This window comes from Phacochoerus africanus, chromosome 2 (assembly GCF_016906955.1).
Source record: "Phacochoerus africanus isolate WHEZ1 chromosome 2, ROS_Pafr_v1, whole genome shotgun sequence".
In the NCBI taxonomy this organism is placed as follows: Eukaryota; Metazoa; Chordata; class Mammalia; order Artiodactyla; family Suidae; genus Phacochoerus; species Phacochoerus africanus.
In genome coordinates this window covers 274,492,297-274,505,568 of record NC_062545.1, presented here as the reverse complement: position 1 = coordinate 274,505,568, position 13,272 = coordinate 274,492,297, and the positions used below count along the sequence as shown (strand labels likewise).

The window sequence follows — 13,272 nt, the reverse complement described above, 5'->3', positions numbered from 1 at the left end:
AGCTTTAACAAGCACTGGAGCTTCGGCGAACAATCATCCTGGTTCACCAGTTTCAGCCAAGACACTGCTCCAGACAGGTTCTAAGGGGGCCGATCAGCACCCCAACAGCACAGAGACTTTTCCACTCCGATGCTGGACTTCTGAATTCTCGCCCTGAGCCGTCTGTCAGGGTTGGCTTGCGTAAGCTGGTGACTCGCTCTGGTGGCTACATGCCGACGGTGTGTTTCCACCACCTTGTGGGGTTTGAGGAGGACGGGAGATGAGGACAGGCAAATACCATGAATGCAGTACTACTTCCCTAAGGAAGAGCTTGTTTCCCGGGGCTCCTAAAATGCTTACCACTAAAAAAAAAAAAAAGAAAAAAAAAAAGCCCTTGAGGAATCTGCAGGGTACCTGATTTCAGAGGCCTCGGTGACACAAAAAGGCGATGAGCGCCACCAAAGAACGAGGCCCCGACACGGCAGACACAGAGGATGCTGAACTTCCCAGAATGCGGTGTCACCGGGCTCCTAATGAAGCAGTCACCACTACGCGTCAGGCCAATTACTCAGGTTCCAAAATAACTCTCACTAGCAGCTCCTCTAACGAGACATCCACAAGTATCAGCATGCGTCGCGATTTAGTGGGCTCACAGGATTTAAACGCCACGGGCAGACAAAGGCATCAGCAAATGCCCAGAGTGGATGTGACCGTATTTCTACGTATGCTCCTGTATCAGTCCGGGGCGCTGTGGCCCCGGGCCCTGTGGTCCCTACTGCTACCAAGCCTGGCTTAACCCATTGCCCCCTGGACTGACCGTGAAAACAAGATGCCGGTGGGTGGCCTGCGATGTTGCCTCTCCACTGTGAAGGCCTGGCTATAACAGGAAGGAGGAAAGCGAGACCCCACCCTCCGAGTTTCAACAGGGAGTGGGAGTCTGGCTGAACAGGAGGACTGCAGCAGGGGAGCCAGGGAGTGAGCGTCCTGAAAAGCCCGCCCCAGAGGAAAGCTCTACCACCACCTCTGCTCTGCACGCGGAGCCTGACCTACACCGTGACCCCTGGGAAGCAGAGCTGAAGAGCCCTGCTCGCTGCGGCTGCCCCGTCCCCACCCGGCCTCTACTAGGCTCCTTCTCGCTCTGGGCCATCATGGGTGCAAGCGGGGTGGGACCAAGGAGGACATTTGTCAGCCCATCACCACTCAGCTTAGGGCTCGATGAACTGAAACCTGGAAACAATTTGCTGCTCTTTAAAATGGTGAGCTGCTCTTAACGTCAACTGAGCATCTCTGGCAGGCTCCGTGTCAAGCTGCCCGGGCGGGAAAAACACGTCCCGGCACCACCCCACTGGCTGCTGCATTCCTCCGAGTCCTCCCAGCTCCTTAACATGCTCGGCAGACTGTGCCGTGCTCTGACTTACCAGGCTGACACGCTCATGCCAAAGGCTGGAGGGCCAAGGCCTGCGGGACCAGGGCATTCAATGCTGTGCACCTAAGGACCAGGGCCTTTGGGAATCCTGCTCAGCCAACAACACGTTCAAAAAGTAGCTCGCAGATGAAGCTTCCCAGACTAAAGTACCACAGGATAAGCCATGCGCAGGGAAATAATTTCAGAAATAATACTGCTCTTCCAGCTACTGACTTTTCTTTTCGGTCTTTTTTGTCTTTTCAGGGCCGTACCCGAGGCATATGGAGGTTCGGCTAGGGGTCGAATCAGAACTGTAGCCACTGGCCTACACCAGAGTCACAGCAACACGGGATCCGAGCCTCATCTGCGACCTACACAACTCATGGCAACGCCAGATCCTTAACCCACTGAGCGAGGCTAGGGGTTGAACATGTGTCCTCATGGATGCTACTTGGGTTCACTAAACACTGAGCCACAATGGGAACTCCTAGCAACTGACTTTTCTATAGGAACCATGTTCTAGGCCTTGAGAGACAGGGACACGCAGAAGGAACACTATGGCTTTCATAGGCAGGCTTCACACACACATACACCCCCCACACCCCCATGATGTAGGGACAGTATAAATAATTTCTTGTTTCTTTCTTTCAGGACAATCAGTGTGAACTTGTCTCCCCCTGCTGGAGTCAGACCTGGTTCAATTTATGATTTAAACTACTAGCAGCATCCCACATTTGTAGCCGTGTTAAACTGGAAATATTCCTGAGGCTATCCCGTTATTATAGTCCTTTACTTTTATTTATTTATTTTTCTGTCTTTTTTAAAAAGGGCCACACCCATGGCATACAGAAGTTTCCAGGCTAGGGGTCCAATTGGAGCTGCAGTTGTCAGCCTACACCAGAGCAACGCAGGAACCAGGCTGTATCTGCAACCTACACCACAGCTCACAGCAACGCCGGATCCTTAACCCACTGAGTGAGGCCAGGTACTGAACCTGTGTCCTCATGGATGCTAGCTGGGTTCGTTACTGCTGAGCCACAATGGGAACTCCCTCCTTTTATTTTTAAAATTTCCATCACCTTTTTGATCTTCCATTTACACTGTAAAATATAAGTAACTCCAAACAAATAGGGCGAAGGCAGCACTTTGAGTATAAGCTGTGAATTTCAGCCTTACCTGTCAGGGAGTCACCAGGGCTGACTGGCCCGGCCAGATGTGGACAAACGCTTTGGCTGGTACAGTGGATTGGTTAAGACGACGCTCAAGAGTTATACCGACCAAGCTCTGCTGCTGTGCAACCACAGTACGTCGCCAGCATAACAGCTGACGGATTATCTCTGCCCTGTTTTCTCATCAGCAGAATGACAGCAAAGTGGCATCTGCCTCGTGCACCAAGAGTGCCAAGCGCAGAGCCCAGAACGCGGCCAGCACCTGCTCGGCAGCACTCCTATTGTTATTAGGGTAGCTGGTCTCTGGAGTTCCCGTCATGGCTCAGCAGAAACGAATCTGACTCGTGCCCGTGAGGATGCAGGTTCAATCCTGGCCTCGCAGTGGGCTGCGGATCCGGTGTTGCTGTGAGCTGCGGTGTAGGTCACAGATGCGGCTCGGATCCTGCATTGCTGTGGCTGTGGTATAGACCAGCAGCTGTAGCTCCAATTCAACCCCTAGCCTGGGGACCTCCATATGCCATGGGTGCAGACCTAAAAAGACCAAAAACAAAACAAAACAAAAAAACGTTGGTCTCTATTCCTGAGAAGCAGACCAAACATACTGCTTGTATAGAAGACAGGCTGGTTCTTTACTTAACACTGGGTTTTTTGGTCCTTCTCACAGATTTACTATTCCAGACTCAACATCTCAGAGGTATTTTCTAACCAGCTTCATCTCTTCTGCTCACTGGCCTCAGCTCCAGAAGCAGGAATTCTACACCACACAAAAGAAGACTATTTTAAAAACGGCTCGGCCACCCGCCGCCGCTCACAGCTTTCAGTGCTCCCCACGCCCGCCTCTCGGCAGGGGCCCTGGCCGCAGAGCTGGGCTCGTGTCTGAGGAGATCGGTTTCCGCATCTGTTTCCGGTTCTTACCCAGGGCTGGGGAGCCGGCCTGCACCTCTCAGGTCCACCGGATGGGTCCACTGGAGTGACGGGCAGTTTCTGAGTGAGACCGAGGGAGGCGGCTGGTTCACAAACCAGATGAGGGATATGAAGCTCAAGTGAAAAGTCCACAGGAAACAATCTCACAGAGGAACCCCCACACCTTGGGTCCCCAACCCTGTGGCCCTATCTAGCTCCACAGCCGGAAGAGCGAGGGCCACACGGCAGCTGTCCCTCCGCCCAACGTGTGTACTGTCCAGTGTCAAAGCTGTCCTGGAGCCCTTCCTTCTCTGCTCATTCCTGGAGCTCGCCAGTAAGGCCACTTTCCTGGGGGAAAAACAGCAAAAATAAAGCCCAAAGCACACATGCTGTGCTGGTGAGGGCAGAGGAGACAGGCACGTCCCCGCACCGGCGGTGGAGTGCAAAGCAGTACGAGCTCTGGGACCCAGCGGTGGGACTCTGAGGAGCTGACCGACAGGACGCTCTCCACGCGTGCCAACGAGAGAGCCCCTGAGCGCCGGTGCTAACAGCGAAGTACTGGGGAGAACACGCGTCTCGGGAAGGCCGGTGGACGACAGCGCCACACAAAGGCTGGCCCACCTGACGCGCACTGGAACGCACTGTAACTGCAGACACCTTACGTCCATAACCGAAGCTACAGAGCAGTGTCCACAGCACGCTGCCATGTGGTTAAAGAAGAAAATCCCATGTGGACTATTTCTGGAAGGACACAAAAATCAAGGCTACTATGTGTATATAGCCCCTATTCGAAAACTAGGCAAAGATACTGAGTACAATTTTAAATCTCAACTTTTTTTCAACAGCGTATTTTCTGCTGTTTTAATAGTAAATTTGTCAGCTAGCTTAGGAGGCAGTTTTAACACAATTAGATAAACAGTAGTCTTTTCCAAATTCTATTACTTAGCACTGTGTCACAGAAGGAAACGGACTTATAAACTTTGACTACACAGCTCCTCTGAAACTTGGGGCTTCGTGCACTTGCCAGCTGGCTCTCTTAGGTTTAAAGTTAAGCCTAGGACCTGCTGAACAGCGTCAAATTTCACAGTTCCCGCTTCAGGGGCCTTTGCTGTGATTCCCGTTTCCCACCCATAGGGGTCAACCTAGTGTCCTCTCTTTTTCTCTTCTGCTCTTCCTCATGCCCTGAGGGTGTGGGACCCAGTGCCCAGCAGATCCCTATGGTGTGGTGCTTAGAAGCGGGGCCTGCTGGTTAAGGAAGGTCTGTTTCCGTCCGATGAGGGGCTAGCAACACCCAACAGGCCGAACAAGGAAGGGGGACACTGAGACTCTGGTGTCCAGTTGGGGTCTGGCCCAAAGAGGGCTCAGTGAGAACCGGCTGAACAAACAAAAGCCTAGGCGAGCGCTACAAGGGTTTCCCGAGGAGTCTTCAAGAGAAAGGCGGATCACAGCCACCGCCTGTGAGGGAAATGAATTGGGGGGGGGGGGTAAGATGCATAACTGTGGTTTACGTATATTTTTCATGACGTATAAGGAATCCGACCCTGAGAAACAACTTAAAAGAAGTGGGCTTTGGGGCGTTCCCTGGCAGCCTAGCAGTGAAAGAATCTGGCATTGCCACTACTGTGGCTTGGGTCAGTGCTGTGACGTGGGCTTGATCTCTGGCCCCGGAACTTCCATGTGGCCAAAAGAAAGAGAAGTAAGCTTTGGCGCAGCAGGATCCCTGGGTTCAAATCTGGTCTCTCACTGCTGGTCGTGTAACTAATGCCAGGCCAGCTATCGAACCTCCTCCTGCTTCCGTTTTTTTCCAATCTTGAAACGGTGGTATACCACTAACCTTCTCTCTTCTTCTTTTCCGGGGGCTGCACCCCCGGCGTATGAGGCTCCCAGGCTAGGGGCAGAATCAGAGCTGTAGCCGCCGGCCTACACCATAGCCACAGCGACGCCGGATGCAAGCCGCAGCCGCAACCTACACCACAGCTCACGGCAACGTCGGATCCTTCACCCACTGAGCGAGGCCACGGAACAAACCTGCATCCTCATGGATCCTAATTGGGTGCCCTGCCGCTGAGCCATGATGGGAAGTCCAATGACCTTCTCTTACTAAGGCTGCTGTAAGGATCCGACGAGGTGCTCCAACGTGAAGCGCTCGGACTCTTCCAGGCATGTGGTAAGAGCTCAACAAATGTCAGCCATACTGCCGCTTAGAAGCCACTGCAAATCAACTTCCACAGTGGAGACAAAGGCCCCAGATATGACACTAACCTCATTTGGTAAGTGAGAAACATGCTGTACAGATGGTTTTTGTGCAGGGTGGGGTGGAGTATTTATTTAGAGGGATAATTCATTTAACAGTTGCTTAGGATTAGTAGTATTTTGGGTTCATATACCTCTAGAATATGACACACTCCCTTTCCTAATTAGCTACCATGTGGCGTGACTATTCACAGAAATCTATGCACCTACATTCTGTAATTTTTTTATGAACTGTGGGGTAAGTTAATAAGGCTCTTAGGGAAAATCATTAAAAGTATAATAAAAAGCTTAATAACTCACCACTAGAGAAGTCTATTCTAGAAGGCACACACTTTCAGATAAAATTATGACATACTGGCTAAACAACAACAACAATAAAAAACCCACCACTGAGCTCCTGGGGCCCCTCCTCTAGAATCCCCTTCTTCGGTCATCCAGAAAACAATGCCACAGCGTTGGCTACTGGCTACAGTTTCCCTGAATACAGACTTTCTTTTTAAAGTTTTCAAACAAGCTTTGTCGGGACAGAAATCGTTGTATTTTGTGCTTTTATTTACTTTTGTTTTGAGAAATCCTGGCAAATGTGTGGGTAATGCCTGGGCCTTTACCAGTTCTGCAAGCTGTCAAGGCCCAGTTCTGCCGGGTCTGGTGCTCCACCAGTTGTGTGCCAAACTGGGGCGCGGCAGCAGCATTGCCTGTCCCGGCCCTCGCCCGGCCTGTGCTCAGGCGAGGGCTCGCCAACCCTGCCATCCTTGAGACCAGCAAGCCCCGTCCTCCTGTTCCTGTGCGTCGGACCCTTCAGTGCCCCCACCTCCAGGACAGCAGCCCAGCCACTCAGCCGGGTCCAGCACCCCGACGACGACGTGCACACCCTCTTCGTCCTCCACCTCTCTCCCCTGGCCCTGCCCCTTGGCCAACTCCTGCTCCTCCGCTGTGGCCCAGTTCACGACTCCTCCCCATGCACAGAGCAGAGCTCACCTGAACCCCCCCTCGTCCCGTGTGGCGCCACAGCCCTGGGCTTGCGTCTCTAACACGGCCCGTGTCACACACGCTGCAGCTACTGTCACACTCGCCTATCTTTCCTACTAACTAGACCACCTACTGCCAACTAGGTGATTCTAACTACCTGGAGTAGCCTGAGGTGAAGAACTCTGTCCGACTGATTCTCACAATCCCAGTGGTGCGTTGAGTCGGGCAAATAAAAGAATTCGATACATGCTTATAAATTAAAAAAATCTTACCTGGAAAACATCCAGGAGTCCTCGAGGTGACCCCAAACCATCAGGCTGCCGCCCCTCCCCACAGCCCCAACAAGTATCAGTCCTGCCTCAAGGACCAAGCTAAGGGGACACAGTCAGTATGAATGCCAAGAGGTCGCCTCTGGATGCTGGGACCAAAGAATGTGATCTTCCCACGCGAGGGTCACTCCATGTCAACCAGAAATCATAATTTCCACTTTGCTGTGCCTTTGTGCCAGGGCATCAGGGAGACGACCGAGACCCCAAAAGGCTGCGTGCACCCAGCTGACCTGGGAGAAGCAGGCACTTGGGGTCACTTCTCCCAGGGTGGCCCTGTGGGTCCTGCTGCTTTTCTAATCGCTACAAAAAAGGGATACAGCGGCGCCCCCTCTCAATTTCTGCGCACAGGTCCGTGTAATCGGATTCATTTAGAACAAGTGAGAATCACTCAGGTCAACACTAGGGGGCACTCTTGCCGTAGGTAAAAACGCGGATCACATTTTTGAAGGCAGAGGCTGCAGGGAAAGCTGCCTCCACGACGTCCCAACACCTCCTGGACACCACGAAGACGAGGCATCAGTTGAGAGGGAGGAAAGAGGAGGGGAGGCCATGTCTGAGTTGGGAAGAAGCCCTCCCGTTCCCCAATGCCTTCCTGGCGGCGGCAGCCCCGCGCCGGGATGTCCAGACGGGACGTGCGACGGAACTGGCACCTGCTAGGAACACCCCATGCACCTGCCTCTCAAATCTGCCCCAAATCAACACAAGAGTCACCTGCTTTGGTGAAGTCTCCTTCTTTCAAAACTCTTCCCTCCCTCCTCCTCGTTACTCAACAGGAAGTGATCCAAATGCCACATAAACAGAACCGGAACCCACGGCTTTACAACACCCTCACCACAGAATGAAAAAATGCCCCCGAGTGACTCATCTCTTTACACCCAAACACCACGGCACCATTCAGCTCTGGGCACGCGGAGACACACTGAGGACAAGGGAGCGACCCGCCCCCACCCAGACACCGCCGTCCGCCGGCCCCGGGCTCACCTTCAAGGTCTTCACGGCCACCGTCAGGCTGTATTTCTTCCACACGCCCTCGTACACCTCCCCGTACTGGCCGCCTCCCAGCTTGTGCTTCATGGTGATGTCTGTTCGCTCCATCTCCCACTTGTCGTAGTTGGGGGACACGCCGTAGACGGTGGGCTTGTTGCGCTTGGGGGCGGGGTAGTGGAGAGTGGTGATGAGCCCGTCGGCCACCGTTGAGTGGTGATGCACCAGCTCGGCCAGCGTGTTGAAGCGGCTCTCGGAGGAGACGTAGAGCTGCGGAAGACGGGGAACAGCCCTGAGCCCACCGGGCAGGCGCGCCCCGCAAGGCGCCGGGCCAGCTTCGCTGAGCCTCGATTTAAGGAGCGGCCACACCTCAGGTTAGCGGCTCTCCGCACAGGACCCAGGGTTTGGCAAATCCCGGGTACGGTGTTTCTCCGTGAAATCCTCCACCTGTCTGGTGCGCTGTGACCATTCTGAGCCCAGGGTAAACGTCTGTGAAGCATCCCCCGACCAGTGGGTCTGCAGGCGTCACGCATGGCTTACCACCTGCTGGTCCTGCCCTGCTCACCTGCCTGGTTACTGTCCCTCTCCACCTACAAGGACGCAGCCCTGACCCCCAATGTCAAGAACCAGAGATGAGCACATAACAGGCACTCAAAAACCGCTGCTGATGAAATCACCGGTGGATGGAGCGCCCCGGTGGCTCAGCAGGTTAGGAACCCGGCATTGCCACTGCTGAGGCTTGGGTGGCTGTGGTGGTGAGGGTTCCATCCCTGGCCCCAGAACTTCCATATACCATAGGTGTGGCCAAAAAAATAAAGACTAGGACTTAATAAGTATCTGCCGATTGGAAAATTTAACAATTCGCTTATTACTTAAAACCTGTAATTATATAATTATCTAGAACGCAACAGTGATCGGAGATGAAAATCACGGAACAAAAGATAAATCTCCTCATTCCTATTCCCTCCATCTGGGCTGAGGACGATGCACCAGAGGCCGAGACCCGCCGAGCCCAGCCGTCTGCCTGTGGGGGACGCCCTGGCCAGCGCTCTCCCGGAACAGAGGGGGCTGGGCGGGCTGCCCAGGGACGCGAGGAGGAGGAGGGTGTGGGAGCTCAGCCACGGTGGGTGAGACCCTGAGCAAGGACCCCCCTTCTGTGGCGGTCTTGCCTGGACGCCGTGGAGCAAGGCAAAGGCCTGGGCTGGCAGGAAGCGACAACGTGAATGGGGACAGCTGTCTTTCTTCTCTTTTTTTTGTTTGGCTCAGCGATGTAGTGAGGGAATATTTCCTCACCAAAGATAATTCACATTAAAATTCACACAGAGCGTCTGGGCTCCGGGCACACAACTGAGTCTCCCGACTCACTAAAAGCAGCCGAGGATGGCGGCAGGCGGGAAGGGCCTGGCATTGGCAAGACTGGCCCACTGCCAAGACGGAGGATGGAGGAGTACAGGTTTGGGACAGTGCTGATGCTTGAGGCAAGAGAGAGAAGCAGGTACAGGTCAGTCACTACTTAGAGAAAGGAAGGAGGAGCCTGAAACGTGTCAGGGCCAAGGCCTTGCCTGTTGGCTATGGTGGGCTCCACTACTTTCTATGTATTTATAATATCGGATGATAAAAAATACATGTTTTGTCTTTTTGTCTTTTAGGGCCCGACTGGTCCAATCGGAACTATAGCTGCTGGTCTATGCCAGAGACACAGCAACAAGGGATCCAAGCCGTGTCTGTGACCTACACATACAGCCCACGGCAATGCCGGATCCTTAACCCACCAAGAGAGGCCAGGGATTGAACCTGCGTCCTCATGGATGCCAGTTGGGTTTGCTAGCCGCTGAACCACGACGGGAACACGTAAAAATATTTTTTAAAAAGGAGAAATAACAATAAGTATACAAGTTGGTCCCATCTATAACTCTCAAGAGGGTAAACAGGATTCCTTCAAGGAGATTTTTTTCTGTTTTTTGCTTATGGAGATGACATAAAAAAATTTTTAACATCAGACAAGTCAATAGCAAGCCTTGGCTTAGAAGTTTATAATTTACAGTCTTTCTGTAGCAATTCTACTAACATAAAATTCTGAGCAACCCCGGAGTTGTCCAGAAAGATTCCACAGCCCTGGGCAACTTGTCCCCCTGGAAGATGGCAGCTCTGCAAGGAGGACCTTTCAGGGTGAGGAGCTGGCCCCCCAGGAGTCCCCGCTTTCATACCGCAGAGCACAAGGAGAAGCCTCTAAGTGACCTACTCTAAGGAGGGGCCCTGAGTCACACTCAGGCTCCTGAATGTGGGTACAAGAGTGCAGGGTGGGGGCTGGGGGGAAGGCAGAGGTGGACACCGCTGAGCCTACCCTTCTCGACACCCACTTGCTGCTGACATGGCCCTCTTGTTAGTGATGGCTACCAAGGCAAGAACAGCTCACGAAGACGGAGTGGGGGATGCGGGGGTTGTTCCCCATCCCAGCCCCTCTCTCGAAAGTCTGCCAGGTGTCCAGCTGCTTCACTGCAGGCTGCAGATGCTCCAAGCCCTCTTCTCTCTGGCCCTCGGCTGGTGGGTATCTTCCCTACCGAGGGGCGACGAGAGGAAAGGAGAAAAGAGCCATCCCAAGAAGGCACCCCTTGGAAGCAGAGCACCCCCCACTTGGAAATCACTGGCACAGTACAGGCAAAAGGGCCCGTTTTGCTTGCTGGGCTCTCGGGCAGGTCACCTGGGAGCAAGGCTCGTTACCTATCTTTCCCTGTCAGCTTGAAAGGAGCACTCCCCAGCCCAAAGATCAAGTTCACTCAATCGCACAGAATGCTAATGGCTCCCCCAAGCCCTACTTTATGCAGAATTTGTTCTTGGTCTCAGCTGATTCCCTCTCAGGCTCCACTGTTAGAAATTGCAGAGTTATGGGAGGTTTCACTGAGTGGGCAAACTTTATCCTTTTCAATAATTAAATTTACAGACCCTGAGACTTAGTTCATCTTTCAACATAAAATTTACATACCGACACTTATTAAATATTGAAACTACTCTCCCTTAAATGTACCGCAGAGCCATCTTCTAGCAGCCGGCTCTGGTGGCTTCCTTCTGATTAGTGCTAGTGTTTGAGCCGCATGTGCTAGTGAACTGGGTGATCTTCACCAGGAATGCATGGCATGTTCACAGAGAAAGTGAAATTAGTGTTATGAATGGCATGTCATTGTGCTATGCACCCAGTTACGTAAACACTCTGGATGCTCAGCCAGGGCTGTGCCTCGTCCCAATCATGCAGGGACCCAAAAGATAGGACTTGTCAAAGAAACTCACCAGAAACAGCTTTCCTCCTGACAGCCAGACTCACAGGCTTACGGGAGCTTAGTCTTTGGCTACCTCAGACCCTGGAGGTCCGTCCCCTGCCCCCAGCCCTGGACGTACTGTTTACAGCCTGCAAGGCCAGGAAGTAACCCCCCCACCCCCACCCCACCCCACCCTCCAAGCTACTCAGAAACCAGCAGGAAGGCAGTCCTTGAGAATTAGGCCCTACTTAAGAGTAATGCGCCCGCCCCCCCCCCCCCCCCCCCCCCCCGACAAGGGAAGGTCAGCTATGGTTTGGCAGGCTTTCCACTGAGATGCCTGTGCCTGCCCAGCCAGGGTCAGGGTGGGTAAATCTGGTTTACACAGTTGGTATCTGTCCTGCCACCTCTGCCAAAGCTTAAGCCCAAATCCCACTCCTGTCAACCTGAACTTGTCGCTTCAACAGACCATGAAAATAAGTGTCAACTGGGCATCTCTCTGAAGAAGGGAAGAAAAGGAAAGACTATTGGGGGCTAAAGGAAGCGTGGGGCTTGGCAGAGGCACCCACCCGAGTAAATATGATACAGACACAAATAACCAGAACTGAACAATGACCGGGAATGGGAGGTGGAAGAGGAAAATCAGACTTTAATTCCGTTATGTTGGCAGAGGTTTCCAAACTTTAAGAAAGCACCAAGACCGAAAACCAAATGCCAGGGTGCCTGAACACTGTTAAGACTACCCGGACTGCCAGGAAACAGCAATGGGTCTGTTTGGTACAGTCCTTTCAAGAGTCTAGCTTGAAACTCCAAGAGTCCTGGGCTTTGGGCCCTGAGCTGATGCCCCCGGGCTGACTGACCAGCCAAAACTGCTGCTGAAAGCTCGGAACAGGAGGACGAAGGTAAACCAGAGCCAAGAGGGCGGAGGCAGAAAGAAATCCTTTGGGGCCTTGGAGAAGAATCTTCTAAATCAGTTGTTTTCTAAAGATTAGCTAATTTGAAAATAAGAATCAAACTTATTCAACCCCAGGCTGTCCCTCCCACCAAACTTTAAATTTTCCCCTTAGAAATCCAAAAACGATTGCATCAAAGCTCTGCTATGTAAGCAGCTTTTGCAAAGCCGAGCCGCACTGTCTCACGCATTGCTGTAACACCTCCCCCCATTCAGATGCTGTACCACTCATTCCAGGAATATGACCCCACCCAACGGGGCCCCCTCAAGAGTGGCCCTCACAGAGCGGAGCCTCTGCAGATGTCAGCCTGATGACTCCGTGGGCTGAGAAATCTCCAGGTGCTCAGACAGCTGGAGGCAGCCTTTGCCAGGAAGGGCGGGAGGAGGCAAGATGCCTCGGACACTTGGATGAGCTGCCCGGCCTGATGAGAGGGGTGCCCTGTGCTCTACCTGGAATGAAAGGAACCTACCTGGTACACACCAGCTTTTAGACAGAGGCTTGGCTTCCTCATCAGGTGACTCAAATTCTGCAAATCACGTGTCCATGTGGGCCTTGCGCGCCACCTTTTAATAATGCTTTAGACCCACCCCCCCGCCCGCTGGACAAGGTAGACAAGTCGACCTAGATCATGCTTTGTCTGCATCTGTTCCAAGGGTGCTGATGACACAACTCCAGGGAAAAGAAACTATTATCCTGCTCAGTACAAGCCTCCACTGATCACTGTGGTGCAGCACGGCTCGCCCGTGGATAGACGGCGCAGACGGGAAGCAAGCTGTCGGCTCCGGGAGACCACCTCCCTCACGAGCGGTGCCCTCTGGTGCTCTAATTCACTAAAAAGGCAGCCCTGCGGTCTGAAGGCTAGGTGTCCAAGGGCTCGGCACCCTGGCATATCTCCTGCAGAAGGAAGGTCTTAGTTCTACACACGGGATGAGAACAATGACCTGAAAAGCAAGCTGATGAGGCCGACCTCTGGTCGCACATCAACAGCAGACTATGCTGTCTGTCACAGAGACTCTGGTGCTGGTAGAAAGACATGTGCCACAACAGAAAGCATCCGATACTGGCAATAAGGACTTT

At 53.0% G+C, this 13,272-nt stretch overlaps 1 protein-coding gene across 3 annotated transcripts in view; it reads right to left on the bottom strand.

Moving 5' to 3' along the window:
• Positions 1-13,272, bottom strand: part of ABL1 (ABL proto-oncogene 1, non-receptor tyrosine kinase) — a 149,076-nt gene that overhangs the window by 14,225 nt on the left and 121,579 nt on the right. For all 3 annotated transcript variants that reach the window (XM_047768710.1, XM_047768708.1, XM_047768709.1), the window contains one exon: positions 7,989-8,261. In XM_047768710.1, the coding sequence (XP_047624666.1) occupies positions 7,989-8,261 (273 nt within the window). The remainder of the gene's footprint in view (positions 1-7,988; positions 8,262-13,272) is intronic.